Source organism: Balaenoptera musculus, chromosome 3, assembly GCF_009873245.2.
Source record: "Balaenoptera musculus isolate JJ_BM4_2016_0621 chromosome 3, mBalMus1.pri.v3, whole genome shotgun sequence".
NCBI classification, from domain to species: domain Eukaryota; kingdom Metazoa; phylum Chordata; class Mammalia; order Artiodactyla; family Balaenopteridae; genus Balaenoptera; species Balaenoptera musculus.
The window spans coordinates 161,134,590-161,161,112 of NC_045787.1; the positions used below are offsets into that span (position 1 = coordinate 161,134,590).

At 41.7% G+C, this 26,523-nt stretch overlaps 1 protein-coding gene across 4 annotated transcripts in view; it reads left to right on the top strand.

The window, feature by feature from the left end:
* LOC118893404 (zinc finger protein 791-like) overlaps nucleotides 1-22,826 on the top strand; it is a 40,803-nt gene extending 17,977 nt beyond the window's left edge. For 2 of the 4 annotated variants that reach the window (XM_036848921.1, XM_036848922.1), the window contains exons 3-5: nucleotides 18,010-18,136; nucleotides 18,326-18,386; nucleotides 18,791-22,826. In XM_036848921.1, coding sequence (XP_036704816.1) covers nucleotides 18,010-18,136; nucleotides 18,326-18,386; nucleotides 18,791-20,444 — 1,842 coding nt within the window. In that variant the 3' untranslated portion in view covers nucleotides 20,445-22,826. Of the gene's footprint in view, nucleotides 1-2,577; nucleotides 2,991-6,281; nucleotides 8,366-18,009; nucleotides 18,137-18,325; nucleotides 18,387-18,790 lie in introns of those variants that run through there. The other 2 variants (XM_036848923.1, XM_036848924.1) reach the window with 2 other exon arrangements.
* Nucleotides 22,827-26,523: the final 3,697 nt, after the last annotated feature.

Genomic DNA, 26,523 nt, shown 5'->3' on the forward strand with positions numbered 1-26,523 from the left:
GGAGACAGCACTTTGCCCTGTGACCTCAGTTCTTTGATAGATCTAAGAAGAGTCATTGATTTTTTCAGTTTGTTTGCTTTTTACAAAAAGTTTGTTGAGGATGGGACTGTTACCTTTTAAGCTCCTTATCTGCCAGATCAGAGGTCTCTGACTCCATCTTGTAATGTTTGACTGCTGATATGTTGGGAAAACTCAGTATTTTTCCTGAGTAGAGAAAACCCAGTTCTTCCTGCCTGTGTTTCTCTTTTACTTTTACCCAGAACACTTCACTCCTGACACTTTTGGTCACCAAATATGTGAGGGCTTTCCCCCAACAATAAGTAAATTCTCTGTGACACCAGTGGGGTGTCCTACAACTTAACTGAATCCTAACACTGTCTGCCTGGCGACAGCATCAGATTACACAGGTTAAGGGCTAAGTGCCACAAGGCAGCCACTCCCGCCCCCCAACTTCAGATGCCAATCACAAGGAGTAGGTCCCCAGGTTATTCACAACTTCTGTCTGACTTGGCTACAAATCAGGGGTTCCCACAACCCCCTCCTTGGGTTCTGTTTGCTAGAGCGGCTCACAGAACTCAGAGAAACACTTAACTTACATTTCCCAGTTTATTAAAGGATATGATAAAGGATACAAGTGAAGAGCCAGATGAAGTGATACAAAGGGTGAGGTCTGGGAGGGTCCGTGTGAAGTTGGGGTGCATCACCCTTCCCCATGTGGATGTCCTCACCAACCTGGAAGCTCTCCGAACCCCATACCCTTGGGATACCCTTGGGATTTTACGGAGGTTTCCTCACGTAGGCGTGATTGATTATTAACTTCATTTCCAGGCCCTATTCCCTCTCTGGAGGATGGGGTGTTGGGCTGAAAATTCCAAGCTCCTGGTCATGGCTTGCTCTTTCTGGTGACCAGCCCTCACCCAGCAGCTATCCAGGAGCCCAGCCAGAGTCGCTTCAGCGGAACAAGAGATGCTCCTAGTGCTCTTATCCCTTAGGAATTTACAAGCTTTTAGGATCTGGGTGCCAGGAACCAGGGGCAGAGGCCAGTGTATGTATTTTCCATTATTTGACAGTTGACAGCTTTAAAGTCTTACCCCTCCTTCTTCCCTTTGTGCCCCACATCTGTACAAGGTGATAAGAAAGGCTGTGTGTGAACCTCCACCTTAGCCCACCCCCTAACCTCAGTTTAAAAAACCCAGGCCAGGCTCCCTTCCTTGTTCTCAATCCATTTCCCACGTGCTTGAGAGGCCCACCCTGCTCTCCCCAGAGACCTCAGTTACAGAAGTAATTAACCCTTTCATATATTCTTGGTAGGTGTGTGTTAGTCTCCACTACTCAACCAACACTTGGGGGGGTTGGTCGAGGTTCCACCTGTCTCCGAAGGTTATAGAAAAGGTAACATGGTATATACATTGCAATACACTGCACTTATTTGCTCTATTGATAAATCCTCCAGATCTTTTCATAGCAATACCCTTTGTTTTTTTTGTTGTTTTTTTTTTGTTTTTTTTTTCACACACACACACACACACACACTACCCTTTGTTTTTAAAAACTGCATATGATGATGCATTTATGGAACCCATTCTTTCTCAACAGACACTTGGCTTCTTACTGATTTTTCTGCCAAAACCGCGACTGAAAACTCAGATTGCCACATTATAGGACAAACTAACATACACAAATTGTTTGTTTCCAAACTTAATTACTGCTTGAAATTTTTTTTAAAGGATTTTTATTTTTATTTATTTAAAAATTTTATTTATTTATTTATTTTTGGCTGTGTTGGGTCTTCATTTCTGTGCGAGGGCTTTCTCTAGTTGCGGCAAGCGGGGGCCACTCTTGATCGCAGTGCGCGGGCCTTTCACTGTCGCGGCCTCTCTTGTTGCGGAGCACAGGCTCCAGACGCGCAGGCTCAGTAGTTGTAGCTCACGGGCCTAGTTGCTCCGTGGCATGTGGGATCTTCCCAGACCAGGGCTCGAACCCGTGTCCCCTGCATTGGCAGGCAGATTCTCAACCACTGTGCCACCAGGGAAGCCCTGCTTGAAATTTTTATCAGCAAATATATTCAGAAAAGAATATACAAAATGTTTTGTGGCAAGATTTAGTGATAATTGAAACATCTTTGGAATCTTCATGAAGATTCATAAATGGCCTGTGGGCAATGGTGAGAGTGTCCTGACGTTCCCACCCCTCACTCATCTCGGTCCTGCCCCATTCATGACGGTGGTTGTGATTCTTTGTTTATCCTTCATACCGTCGCCATTTTTCACTCAGCAGTGGTCTTTCAGTTTTGCCTCCTTTGACCTTTCAACAAACAAGTATTAAAGGAATTACACTGAAAAGGTTTGCCGGTGGTTTCTCTTTCTCAGTGTTTCACACATGCTAGTGTCTGAGGCTTCAGGGCTGGTCTAGGACTGCGGGGTTCATCCTCCCACCAGAGCCAAGTGCCCCTGAGGCCGGCGGGCTTTTAAAGTACCAAATGAGTGGGGGTAGGTAGGGATGGATGGGCGTCTCTCAAAGGAAATGGTCAAAGATAAAAGTGGAGCCAGACTCATTTCATATGGTGAGGTCACTTTTAAGTCTCCGTGTCTGTGAAGAAGTGTCACAGTTCCGTGAGGGCCTCGCGGCCTTATGGTTCAGTGCAGTGTCCGTGGAGGGGACAGTTCTGGCCCACAGCCAGGACAAGGTCGGCGCAAAGACGAGAACTCCGGCCTCCTGTCACTCAGGCGCGGTGGGCGGGGCCTTGCGAACTGTCCAATCAGGGGAGTCGCTGGTTACGTACGTGTGGGCGCCAGTGGGCGACGCTCCAGTGACGCTCGTGGGTGGCGTGGACTGCTCGCTCATTCCCATTTGCTCCCGCCGCGCAGCACATCCCCTCTCGGTGCCCTTAAAGGGCTCTGGTGGCTCCGCGGCATCCTCTGTCGCTGAGACCTGCACTTGCCGCGGTAGTCGTGGGGTGGACGACAGGGAAGCCGAGAAACCGAAAAATGGTGAGTTGGGGAGCCTGGTGTTGGGAGACGGGGGCGGAGGGACCGGTTGGAACTGGCTGTGGTGGGACCCAGGCCTCCCAGCGATCAACTCCGGACCTGCGGACCGGAGTCCACAGCCGGCGCGGCAGGCAGCGTGGGGGCTCGGCCGGCAGTCGGGACCCAGGGCAGCCTCTCCGCTCACTGCTGCGGCCGTGTCTACTCCAGATTGTGTGGTGTCCACGGGGAGGGTGATCAGAGGACAATCGTGACTCAGTATCCGGGGCTCCTGCGTTGGAGGAGCTGTGGTCTTTGGGGTCCCCCGTCCCTCCTTTCTCCCCGGGGTGGGGGGACTCTTTGCCCCATCACTTTCCCAAATTTTGAGAAACAGGGTCACAAATCCACGACCCTGTTCTTGCACCCTTGCTCTTCCCAGGGCAGGCAATAAATGCCTAGATTTCCAGATCTTTCCCTACGTTCCCAAACGCCATCTTCCCCTCTCCAGTTCATAGCTTCATTATTAACTATTTGTCTTCCGCGGTGCATTTCAGACTACGCAGTATTTTAATTGTATCATTTCTCCACAGAGCCATGAATGGCTCTTTTTAAAGATTCATTTTTTTGTCCATGTAAATTTTCCATGAGAAAAAATCAGAGACTAACCACCTGGAACTACATTGTATAAGTCTTGTGCTTCCCCCCCGGACCTTTCCTGGGCACAGACATCCTGTTTGAGCCCTGTGGGTGGAGGTTCCTCTTTGGAGCTTTTTATCATAGTTCCAGGTCAGCCTTGCCCCTCCCTGAGTTTGTGACTTTATTCACTTTAAGTCTCGATTTTTGATAACTGTAAATGTATTTAATCAATAGACCTTGAAAGAGAGTATAAAATATTTCCAAAGGGGAAGAAAGAGGTGAATTTCAGAAAAAATAAAGTATTCCATTATACCATTCTGTTAGTTAAAATTTTTCTTTTTTTTGGTCTCATGAGTGACTGCATGTAACATTCGAGATCTGTTTTTTTCTTTTCTTCAATTATGATTATTTCCAAACAGTTCCTTGCCATGGAAATAATAATTAACTGACATTTATTTTCTGAAAGGAATAGACATTTGTGTGTTTTGTTCTTGAACTAGAAAAATGCCTTACCATTTTCTTCCTTTTTTTACACATAAATTCTGGTTTAGAGGGGTTGTGCTGGATTATTCAAACACTGGGTGTGTGTCATTTAAAATATCAGTGGTGTCCAAGGCAACAACAGTGGGGAACCGAGACCTGTGGTCAGTATTTCTAAGCTAAGGCCCCCTTAAGCCTGCAAAGGGAAGTACTCAGAGGACCAGTTGTTCTTGCTGGGGAGCCTCCCCCTGCAAGTGTCCTACCTGCTTGCACCCACTGTGGAAGGAGTCTTTATAGTAAGAGAAGATACAGATCCCTGGAAAGCTGGGGATGCACCTGTGATGGTGGGTGGGGGATGGGGAGTGATGCCCTTTCTGAAGCTATAACTGTGATTTTCTTGGTGCCTATTTTGAGATACAGGTTTGAGTTGCATCTGCAGTGTAGGTGCACTCAGAGTAATATGAGTACATTGAGAAAGTCTGTGAAGGTCAGGTGTTCTGTCTCCTGGACAAGAGTTTATGAATTTCGGAGTACATTTCAGTTAGAACTTTAAATTGAATCTGGCCAAGAGTTTTCTCACTTGTAAGAATTGAAGCCTGAGAAGGGAGCATTTGCATTATGTTGGAGCCTCCAGAGTTTATTTCTATGGCTGCTCAGGTATCCTTACCCTCCATCACCAGGGACTGACACACTCTAGGGGTTGTATCCCCACAGGGGGAGTCTGGACCTCTGGAAATCTGGGTTTTCTTCTGAACTGTAGGGAAACAGGTTGCTTATCTCACTGATTGAAATATTTGCATTTCTTTCCTTGTATATGTTTATATATTGAATATTGCAGCTCTTAACTCTAGTTTCCCTTAATAGTTTGTGATATAATTTACTGTGTGAGTGTATAATATTTATAGGTCTCAGGCTTTAAATGTATGTTGATTGAGAGACATAGTGGGAGTACGGCCAGGAATTCTGGAACCAAACAGAGTATTTGTTCCTTTTAGGCAAGAGATTCTCAAGATATGAGATGGGTGTATTTGAGTTCTCAGATGGTTTTTACATTTGTAAGTCAGTTTTTGTATGTGCATGTCCTTAGAGAGCTTTGAAATTTTAAGTGCCATAATACTGAAGCAAATGAATTCCTTTAATTGATATGAGGAAAACTATTCAAAACTTACCTAAGTCACTGAAAATCCTAGTATATTTAATGGATTAGACCCAAATTCCTAGTGCATTACACATTACTTATTTCTGAAGTAACCCCCAGAGTGAGATATAAGGAGAAACTATGATGCCTCTCTTGTAATTTTAGTTAGAACGAGATATGAAACTTTTCATTTTTTATGCTTTAAACTTTTGTAAGTGTTAATGTTTAAAGGAGTAAATCTTAGAATGGTTTCCGCCATAGAAAAGTAAAAAATAAGTTTAAAATTAAAAAATTAAAAGCAAGCTAATTAAAAGTAAAGGCTGTTAAATAGAAAAATATGGTTTATGCAGATTACTCAGTTAATCTTAAGTAATCATGCGAAGGTTAGGAAAAGGCTGTTAAGATAAGAAGGTCTAAAGTAGACTCACTCCAGAACACCCTGACCCCTCAAGTGCTCTTGGTTCAACCACCCCCAAATAAACAGTATTGATCATTTCTTGAGCATCTTGATTTGGTGTTTCTTTATCAAAAAGGAAGCAATTGCAAATGCATATTTTTCTTTCTTTTTTTGGCCACACCACACGGCTTGTGGGATCTTAGCACCCCGACAGGGATTGAACCTGTGCCCCCCTGCAGTGGAAGCGCGAAGTCTTAACCTCTGGACTGCCAGGGAAGTCCCCAGACTCTGCATTTTTTGATGTTTGCTCACAGTTAAAGCCTCACCAATCTGTTAAATAACAAGATTTCAACTAAATAAATATTAAAGGTCTTATTGGCTTTATTAAGTGATTGGTGGTGAATTGGACAGCATCGCATCTAGCAAGTAGAGAGGTGTCCAAGATGGAAGGCTTAGATGGGCAGAAGGGGGAAGCAAAGAGTGGATTATCTCATCTTTCTTTGAGGGACAGAAAAAAACCTATGCGGGGACTTCCCTGGTGGTCCAGTGGTTAAGACTCAGTGCTCCCAATGAAGTGGCCCCAGGCTCGACCCCTGGTCAGGGAACTAGATCCCACATGCCACAACTAAGAGTTCACATGCCGCAACGAAGATCCGGCGTGCTGCAACTAAGACCCAGAGCAGCCAAATAAATATTTTTTAAAAAAAAAAGGAAAAACCTATGTGGCAGATTACCTCGTTGGTGTTGACCAGAAAATTCCAGATTGGTTAAGATGACATTCCTGGGGGAGGTCATATTTGCAGTTAGGTATTAAGTCTTTGGTGACATGGGCTTAGCACAAATGACTCCATTTGGGGCCTACTGTTTCTTTTTAACACCTCCCTCTTCCCCTTGTGCCCTGACCTGGACAAGCTGATGAGAAGTCTGGGTGGCCTCCCTTCTAGAGGTGGCAGGGGGTTCCAGCCACACAGGCTCCTGCCCTTGGGCAAGAATATTTGCCTCGGTCCCACCTTCCACCCACAGTGAACACCCAGGCCAGGATCCTCTTCTTGGTTTGTGAAGCCATTTCAGAGCTGCTTGAGAGGCCAGGCCTGCTCTCCCCCGAGACCTCTCTTCTGTGAGTCGTAACCCTTACCCTCTTGGTGGGTGTGTACTACACCGGTGACAGCCTCAGCTGCACCTCTGCAGGTGACCATAGCAGCTGGCCCTGTGAGCAGCATGGCCAGGCATGATCACCACCTGTCTGTCTTCTCCTGCTCTGACTCGCTCACCTGCTCTGCTGTCTGATGGCGGCCGGCGCTGTGGGCTGCTGGGTGCTGGGGAGCTCGAGCTGTGAGCTGTGCTGCCCTGTGTTGCATTGTTGACCATGCCAGGACTCAGCTCTGTGTTCAGCCGACCAGAATTGTCAGTTTTAAGAACTCCTAGGCATTTGGGAGCAGCAGTATGGGATTGGAGCTCTCCTTAAATTAGTCTTGGGTCAGTGTGTTTGCTGGGATTTATCTGCGTGTTAGAGTGAAGCTGTGCTAGTGCCTGGGTTGGACCCAACATGTAAGGCACAGGTGGGAAAGAGAGACGATAGCCTGTGTAAGAGCTGGGCTAGTTGGGTGGTAGTTCCTGACAGAGCAGTTACTGGAGAGAAAAGAGAGCGGGAAAGGCAGTCATTAGATGGTGGCTGAGTCCCCACTCGTAATTCCAGAGAGTTCCCCAGGACCCTTGAGTTCTGCTGCTGCCTTTGTTGCAACAGAGATCCTGACCTTCAGGGTTACAGGGGACAACACCGTGGCACCCATGTGGCACAACCAAGGGATTCCTTCAAACCTGATTTAAGCCCAAGTTCCTTATACTTTATAAAGCGGCCAGATATCATAGAGGAGGCCTCTGACCCTGATAGCACTGATGTGTGAGGCTCTCCAGAAGTAGAGTTTATAAATACCAGAGGATACCCCCTCCCCCGAAGTATTCAGTATATCCAGTGACCAAAAAAAAGCAAAAGGGGGGGGACAAGAGGGAGAGGACAAATGAAAAAAATAATGAAACAAAGGTCCACAATTTGACCCAATTGGAAATCCAAAATATACAGAAAGAATTTACACAACGAAAAAGATGAAAGTGCACTACTTGGCTTTGGTGCCTCAACAACATAGTTTATGAAGTAATTTTGCCGTCTGCTGTGCTGCACTAGTTCTCAAACTTTCATGCAAATAATAAATACTAGGGCTCAAATTACAGTTATACCTGGGATCCCACTAAATTTAAGCAAGGTACCCCTGATAAATTTAGGGGAGTTACTAGATATCATATAGAAGACTAATAGGTGTATTTCACCTTAACTTTGAGAACTGTGGTCTTACCTAAATTCCCCATGGTCTTATCACCGACTGTCCTAAAATATCCACACCCAGCAAGGAAGGTCTGATCCAGTGAAATTTTAATTTAGTCTTTGCCACTTTCAAATTATATTGATAAATGAGACCCCACTTACCTTACCCCCCTAGTTAAATATGGCCCAGTGTAAATTAAACAGGGTTTTGAAGGATTGAAAAACACTGTACAAATCTGTTCAGTGAGGAAGTGATTAACCCCCTGTGTTTCTCCTTTTAATAGCCTTATTTGGTCTCTTCTCAACCCTGGAAAAAATGAATGCCACCTCACACTGGATTACGGCAACCTTGAGGCTGTGATTTCACCAAATAAGCCCCAATTCCGAGCCCCCAACATTATGGAAATTCCTGGCTCCACCCACTCAGCAACGTAAATATCCTGCTCCCACAGATTTGGCTAAGTCTGTTCTGTTCAGTGTCTATTTCAGCAGCTTCTCAGCTGCAGTTGGCCTTCACCTCGAAGGGGCATGGTACACCTTTACCTGGCTACCCTCAGGGAACCTCAGCACCACTGTGAGCACACACAGCCTCTGCAGGCAGGATCTGAACTGTAGCCATCTTGCTCCAGAAGCACAGGTGTGACATTACACCAATGACATCCTCTTTCTGAGGACATCAGAACATAAAAATATTGACAAAAAGAGCTCCTAAACAGTAGACAGGCCATTGCTGGTATATGATGTGAGGTTCCTGGCACCTAGCTTAAATTCCTAACAATTATTTGGTAACCTGGGGCCCACTCTCCCTGACACAGTGAAGAAATAACTGTTGTCCCTCTCAGCACCCACAACCTTGTCTAGATTCTTCTGGTGTTCTGGAGGCATCTGATTCCTTGTTTACGAATTTTACTTGAGCCTATTTATACTATTACTTGTAAATTGGCCCACCTTGAATATTCTCCCTACAAAAAAAACAAAAAGGCTCTGGACTCAGGTCAAAATGCCAGACAACAGGCACTTCCCTTACTGTCATCAGACACTGATTCACAGTAGAGGCTTCAGTGACCTCGTCTCCTGCCTCTGGAGTTGCCATCAGTAACTGCCCTAGGCTCCACACTATATGCCATTCGAGCTGCAGTTATCCCTTCTGACAGAGCTATGCTAAAAATAGATAGCCCTGAGCATGTGACCCTTCACCCAGATTCCCACTATGATTTGGGACCTGTGAACAGCACCCCAAGAGCTCAGCTCAGCTATGGAGACCCCCTTCAGGCAAGATACAGCTAAACCTGGGCCCCCTGCCATAACCTACTTGCGGGAGGGGTGGCCTCCCCTCTCTTCAGTCCCTTTCTGAAGAAGGTCACCCCCTTCCCAGACCCCTAGGCTCCTTGGGGAGCTCCTTAGGATTCTCTGAGTGAAAAGCAATGGGAGTTTCAGACATTAGAGACAGCATCACCACGATCATACATGATCCAGCTCAGGCAGAGTTGCTGCTTTTCATCCCTTATTTGGGACATCCTGATGAAGGATGGGACTCAAGAGTGCACAACTGACCAAACATCAGGCTGTCATCTTAGCACTGACCAGCAATTGGCTTCATCAGCATGTGTTTATAGACCCCTGGATGACTGTCTTAAGAGTTGCCCCTTGGTGGTAAAAGAATTCTGAGAATCTCTTGCCTAACAGATACCCACGATATAAATCAAGGTAGGGATTTCCCTGGTGGTCCAGTGGTTAAGACTCTGTGCTTCCACTGCAGAGGGCACCGGTTCAATCCCTGGTCAGCAAACTAAGATCCCACATGCCAAGCAGCCACACACACAAAAATTAAGGTAACACTCATCTGTCCATGTCGGAGTTGCAGGTGCTGCTAATAGTAACCAGGGCACTCATTTCACTTCTCAGAATATCCAGTGCTGCGCTGTGGAACACAGCATTCAGTGTAGTTTAACCCTCTCTTATAAGTCTCAGAGTCCAGGCCTCGTAAGAGCACCAAAATGGCTCACTGAAATAACTTCAGATCAGTTGACTGAAAGATGACCTCTTTCAGCCATCAGTCATCTGAGATGAATATTAAGGCATCTGACTTCATCTTTTTTTTTTTTCCCTAATAACACTTTACCTTTCTCTATAGCAGTTTTAGGTTTATAGAAAACTTGATTACAAAGTACAGAGTTCCCACTTAACCCCTCTGCCTTCATATCATATAGTTTGCCCTGTATTTTTTTTTTTTTTAAACATCTTTATTGAAGTATAATTGCCTTACAATAGTGTGTTAGCTTCTGCTTTATAACAAAGTTAATCAGTTATACATATACAATATGTTCCCATATCTCTTCCCTCTTGCATCTCCCTCCCTCCCACCCTCCCCATCCCACCCCTCTAGGTGGTCACAAAGCACCGAGCTGATCTCCCTGTGCTATGCGGCTGCTTCCCACTAGCTATCTATTTTACATTTGGTAGTGTATATATGTCCATGACACTCTCTCACCCTGTCACATCTCACCCCACCCCCTCCCCATATCCTCAAGTCCATTCTCTAGTAGGTCTGTGTCTTTATTCCCGTCTTGCCACTAGGTTCTTCATGGCTTTTTTTTTCCCTTAGATTCCGTATATATGTGTTAGCATACTGTATTTGTTTTTCTCTTTCTGACTTACTTCACTCTGTATGACAGACTCTAACTCCATCCACCTCATTACAAACACCTCCATTTCATTTCTTTTTATGGCTGAGTAATATTCCATTGTATATATGTGCCACATCTTCTTTATCCATTCATCTGTCGATGGACATTTAGGTTGCTTCCATGTCCTGGCTATTGTAAATAGAGCTGCAATGAACATTTTGGTACATGACTCTTTTTGAACTATGGTTTTCTCAGGGTATATGCCCAGTAGTGGGATTGCTGGATCGTATGGTAGTTCTATTTGTAGTTTTTTAAGGAACCTCCATACTGTTCTCCATAGTGGCTGTATCAATTTACATTCCCACCAACAGTGCAAGAGAGTTCCCTTTCCTCCACACCCTCTCCAGCATTTATTGTTTGTAGATTTTTTGATGATGGCCATTCTGACCGGTGTGAGATGATATCTCATTGTAGTTTTGATTTGCATTTCTCTAATGATTAATGATGTTGAGCATTCTTTCATGTGTCTGTAGGCCATCTGTATATCTTCTTTGGAGAAATGTCTATTTAGGTCTTCTGCCCATTTTTGGATTGGGTTGTTCATTTTTTTGTTATTGAGCTGCATGAGCTGCTTGTAAATCTTGGAGATTAATCCTTTGTCAGTTGCTTCATTTGCAAATATTTTCTCCCATTCTGATGGTTGTCTTTTCGTCTTGTTTATGGTTTCCTTTGCTGTGCAAAAGCTTTTAAGTTTCATTAGGTCCCATTTGTTTATTTGTGTTCTTATTTCCATTTCTCTGGGAGCTGGGTCAAAAAGAATCTTGCTGTGATGTATGTCATAGAGTGTTCTGCCTATGTTTTCCTCTAAGAGTTTGATAGTGTCTGGTCTTACACTTAGGTCTTTAATCCATTTTGAGTTTATTTTTGTGCATGGTGTCAGGGAGTGTTCTAATTTCATACTTTTACATGTATCTGTCCAATTTTCCCAGCACCACTTATTGAAGAGGCTGTCTTTTCTCCACTGTATATGCTTGCCTCCTTTATCAAAGATAAGGTGACCATATGTGCGTGGGTTTATCTCTGGGCTTTCTATCCTGTTCCATTGATCTATATTTCTGTTTTTGTGCCAGTACCAAACTGTCTTGATTACTGTAGCTTTGTAATATAGTCTGAAATCAGGGAGCCTGATTCCCCCAGCTCCATTTTTCGTTCTCAAGATTGCTTTGGCTATTCGGGGTCTTTTGTGTTTCCATACAAATTGTGAAATTTTTTGTTCTAGTTCTGTGAAAAATGCCAGTGGTAGTTTGATAGGGATTGCATTGAATCTGTAGATTGCTTTGGGTAGTAGAGTCATTTTCACAATGTTGATTCTTCCAATCCAGGAACATGGTATATCTTTCCATCTATTTGTATCATCTTTAATTTCTTTCATCAGTGTCTTATAATTTTCTGCATACAGGTCTTTTGTCTCCTTAGGTAGGTTTATTCCTAGATATTTTATTCTTTTTGTTGCAATGGTAAACGGGAGTGTTTTCTTAATTTCACTTTCAGATTTTTCATCATTAGTGTATAGAAATGCAAGAGATTTCTGTGCATTAATTTTGTATCCTGCTACTTTACCAAATTCACTGATTAGCTCTAGGAGTTTTCTGGTAGCATCTTTAGGATTCTCTATGTATAGTATCATGTCATCTGCAAACAGTGACAGCTTTACTTCTTCTTTTCCGATTTGGATTCCTTTTATTTCTTTTTCTTCTCTGATTGCTGTGGCTAACACTTCCAAAACTATGTTGAATAATAGTGGTGAGAGTGGGCAACCTTGTCTTGTTCCTGATCTTAGTGGAAATGGTTTCAGTTTTTCACCATTGAGGACAATGTTGGCTGTGGGTTTGTCATATATGGCCTTTATTATGTTGAGGAAAGTTCCCTCTATGCCTACTTTCTGCAGGGCTTTTATCATAAATGGGTGTTGAATTTTGTCGAAAGCTTTCTCTGCATCTATTGAGATGATCATATGGTTTTTCTCCTTCAATTTGTTAATATGGTGAATCACATTGATTGATTTACGTATATTGAAGAATCCTTGCATTCCTGGGATAAACCCCACTTGATCATGGTGTATGATCCTTTTAATGTGCTGTTGGATTCTGTTTGCGAGTATTTTGTTGAGGATTTTTGCATCTATGTTCATCAGTGATATTGGCCTGTAGTTTTCTTTCTTTGTGACATCTTTGTCTGGTTTTGGTATCAGGGTGATGGTGGCCTCGTAGAATGAGTTTGGGAGTGTTCCTCCCTCTGCAATATTTTGGAAGAGTTTGAGAAGGATAGGTGTTAGCTCTTCTCTAAATGTTTGATAGAATTCACCTGTGAAGCCATCTGGTCCTGGACTTTTGTTTGTTGGAAGATTTTTTCATCACAGTTTAAATTTCATTCCTTGTGATTGGTCTGTTCATATTTTCTGTTTCTTCCTGGTTCAGTCTTGGAAGGTTATACCTTTCTAAGAATTTTTCCATTTCTTCCAGGTTGTCCATTTTATTGGCATAGAGTTGCTTGTAGTAGTCTCTTAGGATGCTTTGTATTTCTGCGGTGTCTGTTGTAACTTCTCCCTTTTCATTTCTTATTTTATTGATTTGAGTCCTCTCCCTCTTTTTCTTGATGAGTCTGGCTAATGGCTTATCAATTTTGTTTATCTTCTCAAAGAACCAGCTTTTAGTTTTATTGATCTTTGCTATTGTTTTCTTTGTTTCTATTTCAGCTCTGATCTTTATGATTCCTTTCCTTCTGCTAACTTTGGGTTTTGTTTCTTCTTCTTTCTCTAGTTCCTTTAGGTGTAAGGTTAGATTGTTTATTTGAGATTTTTCTTGTTTCTTGAGGTAGGCTTGTATAGCTATAAACTTCCCTCTTAGAATTGCTTTTGCTGCATCCCATAGGTTTTGGATCGTTATGTTTTCATTGTCATTTGTCTCTAGGTATTTTTTGATTTCCTCTTTGATTTCTTCAGTGATTTCTTGGTTATTTAATAACGTATTGTTTAGCCTCCATGTGTTTGTGTTTTTTACGGTTTTTTCCCTGTAATTGATTTCTAATCTCATCGCGTTGTGGTCAGAAAAGATGCTTGATATGATTTCCATTTTCTTAAATTTACTGAGGCTTCATTTGTGACCCAAGATGTGATCCTGGAGAATGTTCCATGTGCACTTGAGAAGAAAGTGTAATCTGCTGTTTTTGGATGGAATGCCCTATAAATATCAATTAAATCTATGTGGTCTATTGTGCCATTTAAAGCTTGTGTTTCCTTATTAATTTTCTGTTTGGATGATCTGTCCATTGGTGTAAGTGAGGTGTTAAAGTCCCCCACTATTACTCTGTTACTGTTGATTTCCTCTTTTAGAGCTGTTAGCAGTTGCCTTTTGTATTGAGGTGCTCCTATGTTGGGTGAATATATATTTATAATTGTTATATCTTTTTCTTGGATTGATCCCTTGATCATTACATAGTGTCCTTCCTTGTCTCTTGTAACATTCTTTATTTTAAAGTCTATTTTATCTGATATGAGTATTGCTACTCCAGCTTTCTTTTGATTTCCATTTGCATGAAATATCTTTTTCCATCCCCTCACTTTCAGTCTGTATGTGTCCCTAGGTCTGAAGTGGGTCTCTTGTAGACAGCATATATATGGGTCATGTTTTTGTATCCATTCAGCAAGCCTGTGTCTTTTGGTTGGAGCATTTAATCCATTCACGTTTAAGGTAATTATCGATATGTATGTTCCTATTACCATTTTCTTAATTGTTTTGGGTTTGTTATTGTAGGTCCTTTTCTTCTCTTGTGTTTCCCACTTAGAGAAGTTCCTTTAGCATTTGTTGTAGAGCTGGTTTGGTGGTGCTGAGTTCTCTTAGCTTTTGCTTGTCTGTAAAGCTTTTGATTTCTCCATCAAATCTGAATGAGATCCTTGCTGGGTAGAGTAATCTTGGTTGTAGGTTCTTCCTTTTCATCACTTTAAGTATATCATGCCACTCCCTTCTGGCTTGTAGAGTTTCTGCTGAGAAATCAGCTGTTAACCTTATGGGAGTTCCCTTGTATGTTATTTGTCATTTTTCCCTTGCTGCTTTCAATAATTTCTCTTTGTCTTTAATTTTTGCCAATTTGAATGTGTCTTGGCATGTTTCTCCTTGGGTTTATCCTGTATGGGACTCTCTGTGCTTCCTGGGCTTGGGTGGCTATTTACTTTCCCATGTTAGGGAAGTTTTTGACTACAGTCTCTTCAAATATTTTCTCAGGTCCTTTCTCTCTCTCTTCTCCTTCTGGGACCCCTATAACGCGAATGTTGTTGAGTTGAATGTTGTCCCAGAGGTCTCTTAGTCTGTCTTCATTTCTTTTCATTCTTTTTTCTTTATTCTGTTCCACAGCAGTGAATTCCACCATTCTGTCTTCCAGGTCACTTACCCGTTCTTCTGCCTCAGGTATTCTGCTATTGATTCCTTCCAGTGTATTTTTCATTTCAGTTATTGTATTGTTCATCTCTGTTTGTTTGTTCTTTAATTCTTCTAGATCTTTGTTAAACATTTCTTGCACCTTCTTGATCTTTGCCTCCATTCTTTTTCTGATCTCCTGGATCATCTTCACTCTCATTATTCTGAATTCTTTTTCTGGAAGATAGCCTATCTCCATTTCATTTAGTTGTTTTTCTGGGGTTTTATCTTGTTCCTTCATCTGGTACATAGCCCTCTGCCTTTTCATCTTGTCTGTCTTTCTGTGAATGTGGTTTTTGTTCCACAGGCTGCAGGATTGTAGTTCTTCTTGCTTCTAGGGCTTACTCTTCTTAAATGAGAAAATTCTCCCTATTTTTGGATCAATGAAGCATTTGCTTGTGACTTCTAGAAGTGTCCCAGTTTTTTCTTTCACGTTTAAATCTATAATGAATTGGCTATTGCCCATGGAATACAGGGGAATACAATGTCTTTCCCAGTTAGATAACATTTTGTTAGAGATATATTTTGGGAGAGGTGACATCTTAGTGATGTTGGGTTATTTCTAAAAACATCTTTTGTATTTTCGTTTATCTCATTCTCCTTTAATGTTACCCAACAAAAATTAAAAAATTTTCCCATGAGGATCATTAAATGTCTCGTTCATTCTTCTTTAGTACCTAATTAAATTTGTTCTGGGGGGAGCCAGATGCAAACTTCCAGATGGTCTTTCCTAGTGTAATTACATAGGAAGGGCTCAAGCCTACAAGCAGCAGGTTGTGACAACACATGTGAAATAACTGTCTTCCAGAGAAGCTCATTAGAGCCTCAATACCCAGAGTGATTTTGGGGAGCAGATCACATAGGAACTCTCTGCCTAAGCATAACGAAAGTTCAGACGCTCATAATGAAAAGCGTTTATAATGTACCATAAACAGTTTAGACACACTGAGCCACTCTTATCAGGTTAGTGGGGTCACTCATAAATCCCAGTTCCCAGATACCAACGAAGGACAAACATGGTGAGCAGGCATTCCTAAGAATCAGCAGTCTCAGACCTGCTAGTAACTCTCTTCTGCACACTTCATAGTAGGACATTGTTAGGAGCAAGCGCTACAGATCCACCATAGAAAGTGTAATTAGAGCTGATGCAAGCAGCTCAAGCAGGAAGTGGTTACTTCCTCACAAATTTAACAGCATCATGAACATGTGGAAATTATACATTTTTACTATGATCACTTCAAGTCTTACAGTTCTCTAATGGCAGGGTCCAGAGCACATTGGAAAAATTAGAGAAATGCTATACAAATAAAAGAAATATTTCCATTTTAAGACCATCAATTCCTGTGAGAAAAACTTCTCAAGAACTGGGGATTTCTTTTTCTGTTCCTTAACTGAATGGATAAATTCTACCATTGTAATTACTGTGTGGAAACCTTTTCTCTGTCCCCTGCATGTGGACATCAGTAGGTTAGTGATCTTTTACAGAGACCAGCATTTAGGGAAGTTATGTGTTTGAGGGATTCCTATGCCCAGACGTTGTGCTGTCATGTTCCTGTGCACCACATGGAGGCATGGAAATGAGAGAAGTGGAAAGGCAGCCTCTCAAGTGGCTGATTGAGAATCACTGCCTCCTGTAATTGGAGAAGGGAAGTTTTATGTTTTTTAGAGGAAAGCACTGCTCGACCCTTTGTGTTTTATAATGATGGGCACATTCACCATCAAACCATTGTGGTCTTCAGTGGACTCTGGTGCAAATTGCAATTCTTATTCAGTTCCCCAAGGTCAGCAAGGTCCAGGGTACACTTATGGTTTTGCTGGAAAATGCTCTTCTGGCATTTATCTTCTCAGTATATGCACGTATATGTGGTAAAGATGGTGAGAAGCCACTCTGAGGCCCATGAATATAGGGATTTTGTGGAGGTCTAAGTTGTCATGCCTTCTTTCTCATGCCTGAGTATTAACTTCGGAATAGCTTCCTAGCCCCATGAAATAGGACAGAGATAAAAAGGAGTAACTGATCTGTCAAATATTTTTACAGGCAAGTTAAAGTTAATACTTTTCCACAAGATTATTTTTATTCAGCCAGTTGCATCTGACTACTTCTGATAGCCTGGAGTACTTCAGGACAGTATGGCCAGCTGGGCCTAGTGATAAGCTGGATTTCCACAGGTCTCCTGTCCTTGTCATGTTTGGTAATGGGAATGGAAGAAAAAGCTTCCAGTTCACTGTGTTTTTTTCTATTAAAACCTCATGCATGGGGCTTCCCTGTGGCACAGTGGTTAAAAATCCACCTGCCGATGCAGGGGACATGTGTTCGAGCCCCAGTCTGGGAAGATCCCACATGCCGCAGAGCAGCTAAGCCCATGCACCACAACTACTGAGTCTGCACTCTAGAGCCCGCGAGCCACAACTACTGAAGCCTGCACACCTAGAGCCTCGTGCTCTGCAACAGGAGAAACCACCGCGAGAAGCCCGCACACCACAACGAAGAGTAGCCCCCACTTGCCACAACTAGAGAAAGCCCGCGCGCAGCAACGAAGACCCAACACAGCCAAAAATTAAGTAAATAAATTTATAAAAAAACAAAAAATCTCATGCAAATGTGACCCTGTGTTTCATGGAGTGCTATGTGATAGATATGGTGGGTATTAAAGGAGATGAATTTTTCTTACGAGGAGTTGATGATCTGGAAATATTTCTTTCATTTGGAGTTCACATTTCTCCAGTGTGCTCTAGATCCTACTGTTAGAGAATGATAAGACTTAAGTGATCATAGTAAAAATGATTTCCATGTGTTCATGATGCTGTTAAATTTGTGAGGAAGTGGTTATATAGAGAATAAGGATTTTGAGGATCAAGTCATAGAATAAATATTTTAATAACAGCATCATATGTGAACTTCTTGTGAATGGACTACAGATTCCCAGTACTGTCCATCTCACCCATCTTCCTGTACACATATTTGTGATGTTTTAGGACCCAGTGGCCTTTGAGGATGTGGCTGTGAACTTTACCTTGGAGGAGTGGGCTCTGCTGGGGCCTTCACAGAAGAAACTCTACAGAGATGTGATGCGGGAAACCTTGAGGAACCTGGCGTCAGTAGGTAAGGATGATGACATTCCTTCACTTAATCAGTTAGAGAACAAGTGTTTCCTGCCCATCAGTGTTGTTCTAAGATGTGGAATGGGGAAAGGGAATACTTTGGTAAGTAAATCATAGTTTGAGGTCATCATAGACCTGTGAAATAATAATTTTCCTATAATTTACTGATCTTTTTGGTTCTGCATTTCAGGGGAAAAATGGGAAGACCATAACACTGAAGATCAGTACAAAAACCAGGGAAGAAATCTGAGGTGAGTTGCACTCACAGTTGAAAGCAGTGTCCCACAAGAGAATCTTCTTATGTCATGAAATTTAAAAACAAGTAGACACAAAAGGGCCCAGCTTCAAATTTATTTATTCTCAGAAAATTTTTACCAAAAAATGTTTTCTTAAGTGTGTCATGGATGTTCATTCTTTCCCAAATAGTTTACTTTGAAACATATTCAGAGACTGCATATATGAATATCACTATGATAATAGCAGTGGTTGAGCTTTCTTGCAGAGCATTCAGTATATTCACTTTCAAACAATTTACATGGTGCAGAACAACCTAACACTTTCCTGATAAATGATAAAAATGTAATACAAATATTTACTATAAAATCATTAACAAAGAAATCATTAACAGTGTGCTTCTAATTTTTTTTTTTAACAGAAGTCATACATTACGGAGACGCTGTGAAAGTGAAGAAGGTAGTCAGGGTGGCGAAAACATCAGCCTTATTCCAAATCTTAATCTGAACAAGAAAAATTCTACTGCAGTAAAACCATGGGAGTGCAGTGTGTGTGGAAAAGTCTTCATGAGTCGTTCATCCTTTAATAGGCACGTTAGATCTCACACTGCACCCAAACCATCCAGGTATCAGGAATATGGAAAGAAGCCTTATAAATGTAAGGTATGTGGGAAAGCCTTCAGTTATCTCCAGCCTTTTCAAAAACATGAAAGTAATCATGGTATAGAGAAATCCTATAAATGTAAGGAATGTGGGAAGTCCTTTAGATATCGCCAATCTGTTCGAAAACATGAACGGACTCACACTGGAGAGAAACCCTATCAATGTAAACAATGTGGGAAAGCCTTTCGATATCATCAAACCTTTCAAACACATGAAAGAACTCACACAGGGGAGAAACCCTATGAATGTAAGCAATGTGGTAAAGCCCTCAGTTGTCCAAGTTCCTTTCGAAGTCATGAAAGGACTCATACTGGAGAAAAACCCTATGAATGTAAAAAGTGTAGTAAAGCCTTCAGTTGTCCCAGTTCTCTTCGAAAACATGAGAGAACTCACACGGGAGAGAAACCTTACGACTGTAAGGAATGTGGGAAAGCCTTCATTTCTCTTGGAAGCTTTCAGAGACACATGATAACACATACTGGAGTTGGACCTTATAAATGTAAGGAATGTGGAAAAGCATTCAATTGTCCCAGTTCATATAGAATACATGAAAGATCTCACACTGGAGAAAAACCCTATGAATGTAAACAATGTGGTAGAGCCTTCAGTTGTTCCAGTTCCTTTCGAACACATGAAAGAACTCACACTGGAGAGAAACCTTATCAATGTAAGGAATGTGGAAAAGCCTTCCATTGGCTCACCACTTTTCAAGTCCATGTGAGAACTCACACTGGCGAAAAACCCTATATATGTAAGCAGTGTGGTAAAGCCCTCAGTTGTCCCACTTCATTTCGAAGACATGAACGGACTCACACTGCAGAGAAACCCTATGAATGTAAGCAATGTGGGAAAACCTTCAGTTCTCCTCTAGGTTTGCAAATACATGAAAGAACTCACACTGGAGAGAAACCCTATAAATGTGAGAAATGTGGGAAAGCATTTGTTTCTCTCACAAGCTTTCGAAGACACATGATGACACACACTGGAGATGGACCTTATAAATGTAAGGAATGTGGGAAAGCATTTAATTGTCCCAGTTCATTTCGAATACATGAAAGAACCCACACAGGAGAGAAACCCTATGAATGTAAAATATGTGGTAAAGCCTTCAGTTGTTCCAGTTATGTTCAAGTACATGAAAGAACTCATACTGGAGAGAAACCCTATGAATGTAAGGAATGTGGGAAAGCCTTCATTTACCGCACAACCTTTCGAGGTCACATGAGAATGCACACTGGTGAGAAACCGTATAAATGTAAAGACTGTGGGAAAGCCTTTAGTCGACCCAGTTCATACAGAAGCCATGAAAGAATTCACACTGGAGAGAAACTTCTTGAATGTAAGCATTGTGGGAGAGCCTTTAATTGGCCCACATCCTTACATAAACATGTCATGAGAATGCACACTGGATAAATTATAACTGATAAATACAAGAGAGTTTCCTATCAACAAATATTGGGCTGGCCAAAAAGTTCATTCGGGTTTTTCCATAACATCTTATGGAAGAATGAACTTTCTGGCCAACCCAATACATTCAGTCATGTGAAAACTCTACTGGAGAGAAATGCTACACCATGGAGAGAAATGTTACAACGTGTAAATAATATGGGAAAGCCTGACGTAGATTAATTCACATATAATGCTCCAGAAAAAAGAAGTAAATGTTTTAAAAGTTAAAAATATATCATCTTTATCAGTGGCTTATTCTGAAACTCAAGTCTCTAATTATGGATTCTACTTGTTAATTTTTCAAATGAACACTGAGTTGAAACAATTATGTAAGTAAGTACTCTTTAAGCAATAGTACATAAGCTTAGTAGGTAGTATTTTTCCTTAAATCAGCTTATAGAATTTTTGTCTTTCCACTTTGAAATCTGTTGGATCCATGGGTGAACTGGAATATAATTGTAATGTGCCAATATTATATAATGTGCCAAAATATATAATTTTTAAGTCATCCTGTAAGTAAAGGGGGCATGGAATAATGACACTCTGGTAGTTGTTGGGATTTTCCTATTGTTTTCATGTGGCAGGTACTGGGTATTTCTTACCCATTGTAAATATGCCTCTTTTATTAGAAAAGTTTTTTTCTTTTGTCAGAAGAGCCTTCTTCCATTTTCCTTGCTAATTAATAGTTGGCATAAATTTGTAAGTATGTTAAGTTTATCACAGTATAATCTCATTTGACTTAGTATTTACATCTTTTCTCTTTACTCTTTGTCATTTTCTCTTTACTCTTTGTCATTCCATCTGACTGTGATTTGGGTAAGAGACTTTAAGAGACCAATGTTGACATCAACTGCATACTTAAAGCAACCTTACATTGTTTGCAAGTGCTGTTATTTTAGATTTAAATTCGTAGCTACAATATCTTTGCACTGAAGCAACATTTTTCCCCCACCAATGCATTAAAAAATCCTCCTACATTATTCTGATGTCACCAGTTAGGGTCTCTTTTACCCATAATGCAATTAGAATAATTATATCACTGAAGTCAACTAGTGGTATTACCATCCCTTCATTCATACTGAGCACCTACTATGTGCCTGTGCTGTAAATACAACAGTGAACATAACTGATGTGGTTACTGCTCTCACATTGCAAGTCTGTGAGATTAAATACAAACATCACATTTCTAGCTACTTTTTAAAGTGTTATTAACATTTAAACTGATTCATTTTTGTAATAACATTGTACGTTAATGGACCAATAAGTCTTTATATTTGCAAAAAGAAAAGAGACCTGTTACAGGACACTAAAATGTAGAATTGGAGATGCTCTCTTGGAATGTGTTATGTCAACATGGGTATTATGTTGTGACCTACATTTTCTAGAACCTGTTATGTTCATGGTTCCATGTTAGAATTCACCACTAGCCTCCCTTGCATGACACTTGGAAGGCAAAGTGAAGAAGGCCTTAGTTCTTGAGCCACACAGGAGTTTCACATATACCTGGTTCTAGCCCATTTTCCTGATTCTTTGCCCTGCCAGTCCAAAGTAGCCTCATTACCACCAGCTACATGACTTACATTTTCTCAGACCTGTTGGTTTCCACAGATGCCTCCACAAGTTCCACAGCAAAGATCCCTCACAGTTTGGATTTTCCTGCAAGTCCTCATGTGTCCACCAGGCAACAAATTTAGACTGCTGTGGTTGAGAACGTTTTGTGAAGCGCTGACTCACCTCTTCTCTATATTGTATTTGTATAAGGTCTAATTTGTGTAGTAAACACATTGTTCTGTTGATATTGCTAGTGACTGTGTGTTCCTGATTCCACTATAGCAGCTACAGTGGTGCAGTCAGAAAAAACCACGTGGTCCTGTAGTGAGTTCCTCTACTGCACTGTGCAGTGACTTCTGTGGCCCAATCCTTCCATGTGAGAATTAGCACCTTCCTCTTATCGGATAGATGTGGATATTTCCGATTACTCACAATTGAACATAATTCCTCAGTATATTTTCAGTTATGGTTGATTGTATGTGATTGAAAACAATGTTCTTTTTTTTGTCAAATGCTTCTATAGGTTTTTCTTAGAAATGTTTTATTAACTCTTTCAAAAAAACTTGTATACTAACAAATATTATCTTTTCCATTTCCTAATAGGATATATTGAAACATCCCATTGCAATTGTGGATTTTTAGATCAACTTTGTGGTTTTTTTCAAGATAATCATTATACATTTTGATTCAGTATTACCATGTATATTCTTCCTCAGGCAAATTTTTTTTTCATAGTTACAATTTTTGTCATGAAACTTATTTCTCATTTGTTCTTAATTAAAAACCTCAATCATGGTTTTTGTTAGTGCCTTCTTGCCAAAAACTGCCAGGTTCACACTTGTATTCAAATAGAGGGGCGTGGGGGAGGGATAAATTGGGAGACTGGGGTTGACATATACACACTTCTGTATATAAAATAGATAACTAATGAAAACCTACTGTACAGCACAGGGAACTCTACTCAGTACTCTGTAATGGCCTATATGGGAAAAGAATATAAAGAGTAAATGTATGTATAGCTAACTCACTTCGCTGTACACCTAAAACTAACACAACACTGTACGTAACTATACTCCAATAAAAATTTTTTTTGAAAAATGGATCAGAAAAAGCAATGTAAAAACAACAACAACAACAAATAGAGGGGCATAATGAATCATAATGATGAACACAAACCACAAATGATAATGGGTCATATCAGTAAGAGACTGTTCAAAAGGTCTTCTTACAGGATTTGGACTTGTGTTAGGTATTACCTCCTTTTCCAATCAATCAGCTGAGGCTTTATGAGTTTAGGTAAATTGTCGAGAACACAAACCTGCCAAGGGACAAAGACAGGTTACTATTCCAAGCAAGGCTTTCTTGCTCAGAAGCTACTCTTGATGCTAATTTTTCAGCATCCCTCTTCTACTAGGCACTGTAGACTCAAATCATACACAATTTAGCATAAATAGGGCTAAATAAATAGCTATTTAGCATAAATAGCATTCTGGATATATAGGTGTGAAACAAGTTCTTCAAGTCCTGGCTCTTATATTTTTGTGGGAAGAGGTGATTAATAAATAGCACAATCTGGGTTTATAAGATGGAAATAAGAGCTTTGAAGAAAGTAAACAATGCTATGAGGTAATAGGGAGACAGACTGGAATTGTGTGTCTGTGGCGGGTCAGGGCCTCATGAGTGAGGATGTCATCACTGATCATTTTTTATTTACACCATCTTGCATCTTAAACACTATTTGAGGAACTGCTTGGGTGCAGATGTAAAAAGTGGGAAGCAATACAGACATTCCAGCATTCCTGGGATTAACCATAATGGTTTCCCATAAAGATGTAGACATGGTTCATCTTCATCTTTGCCATAGTTGAAAGTTTTATTGCATGTAATAGTAATCATGATTTTGGACATGGATTATCCAAGGCTTGAGACTCCCCATTCTCATTACTTTGGGCCATGAGTATTTCTGGTGTTTATGTTTGTACTTAACATCATTTGAAAAGATTTAAATTGCCTTTTAGGGACTTCCCTGGCAGTCCAGTGGTTAAGACTCTGAGCTTCCAATGCAGGGGATGCACGTTCGATCCCTGGTCAGGGAACTAAGATCCCACATGACGTGGGGCACGGCCAAAAAATTTAAAAAATAAATTGCCTTTTATATTTCCATTATAATTTTGCTGCTACACAGAAGGAGTGACTCCATGAAGCCTTTCTGGTCCTCCAAGTTTGAGGAAGGGTTCTGGTCATCTGCACACTTGCAGCCAGTCATGGGTTTTCCTGAGTGATATCTGTGCAAGTCCAACATGAAACACTAAAAAGAGGTACGGATGTTTAGGGGGCAGTCATCCAAGGAATAACTGAAGTGAGCTGCAGACAGAGGGGTATCCTCTTCAGTAATAACCCAAGTTAGTGGGAAAGGAGGTACGTCTGACATCCTCAAAATGGGAAGTTTTTAATGCCTTTTATAAGAAGAGAACAGGAAGCTTTTTGTTTCAATGGTCCACAGAGTTACAAAGCCCATTTTGCTGTTCACAGGTGTTATTCCCATAGTTTTAGACCTCCAGCACATGTTATGGAAAGGGAGGGGGGGCTTCCCTGGTGGCGCAGTGGTTAAGAATCCGCCTGCCAACGCAGGGGACACGGGTTCGAGCCCTGGTCGGGGAAGATCCCACATGCCGCAGAGCAACTAAGCCCGTGCGCCACAACTACTGAGCCTGTGCTCTAGAGCCTGCGAGCCACAACTACTGAAGCCCACGCACCTAGAGCCCATGCTCCGCAACAAGAGAAGCCACCGCAATGAGAAGCCTGCTCACTGCAATGAAGGGTAGCTCCCGCTCGCTGCAACTAAAGAAAAAGCCTGTGTGCAGCAACGAAGACCCAATGCAGCCAAAAATAAATAAAAATTTTAAAAATAAATTTATTTAAAAAAAAGAAAGGGAGGGGGACGGATTACCAGCTTTGTGTTTCATTAAAGAGCAAAAGAAATCTAAACTTCTTCCATGTTTTCAGTACTAACATGTCTTCTCTGCATGGTATAGATGATGTGATTTCATAATTATTTGTCTCTCAGTTGCTCCGCCCCTTCCCCAAGTATTCCTCCCATCTTTTTTTTTTTTTTGGCCACACCATGCAGCATGTGGGATCTTGGTTCCCCGACCACGGATCCAACCCGTGCCGCCTGAGGTGGAAGCACAGGGTCTTTTTTGGCCTCCTGTGTTACAAATGAAAGTTAGACACAGGGAGAACAGAGTCTTACCAAACTCAGAGCTCATAATAATGGAATCTCTCAGTTTAAAGGCCTAATGTGTGCCACCACCTCTACTAGGCACTGTCAATATTTTTATGCCCAGGAGAACACTGCAAAGTTTGTACAATTGTGCACTTTTACAAATAGGAAATCAAAGTTTACAAACAGGGCTCACATGACAACATGGTGTTCTACTGATATTGCATTCTGGAAAAGGCAGAGGCAAACATATAGGGACCATAAATAGATCAGTGATTAAAGGTGGATAGAGTTAGTACAAATGGGCACCATAGGGGTGTTCTTTGGGGGTAATGGAGTATTCTCCATCTTTTGGAGGTAGTATTAGTATAACTTTGTGAAAACTCATAAATACACTTAACCATAGTATGAAGAATTGAAGACCTGGAGAGGAAGGACTTAGTGCCCAACAAGCCTTTCTTGCAATTCCATCTTAATTAGGAAATGCCCTCTAGGGCTGCACCTGCCCATTGCCTATACACGCAACTGGAGAGAAGTGAGAGGGCTCCCAGGATCTGCCTTTGACTTTAAGTCAGATTCTTCAGGCAGATCTCTGGGAAGGCAGGGGTCTAAAACAAAGGTGTACCCCACAGTTCTCCCCAAGTGGGCTCTGCCTGGGGACATCCTGTTTCCTGGGCATCGGCATCATGTCTTCCAGGGCCATCTTGAGGGTATTTCTAGTTCTGAGTCCCACCTGAAACCTACTGTGCCTGCTGGGTGGGAAGCGTCTATAGAAATCCAGGTCTGTCCCGCTCGAAAATTTTTCTGCAGCAACGCCAGGTGGCTGTGAGCTGACAGGGCAGAAGAAGCAGTGACAGAAATCATGTCATGGGGCACATGTCCCTCAGCATCAACAGCCCCCACTGTCACAATTAGCAGCTCCACTTACAAGCTACTAATGAAATTAACTTTGGGTGGGGCGACAGTTCTAAAATCCGTTCGGACAACAGGCACTCTATGCGTATTTCCCTCCCTACACAGAGGCTTTCACAGCCGCCTGTCACGCCTCCCAGAGCCTAAATACCCATGCTGGCCACAGACTGCTCAGGGCACTCGGCTGCAAGAAACTCTGCTCCTCCCCCTAGTGCTGCACACAATTAGAACAGCCACTGCCAAACACAGACTCGACCTGCTGGAGTTGGAGGCTCTCACAGGCCCTGAGCTGAAGACCACGTACAGCTGGCTACCCATTTTGCCTTGAGTCATGAGGCAGCACCCTTCAGGCTTGCT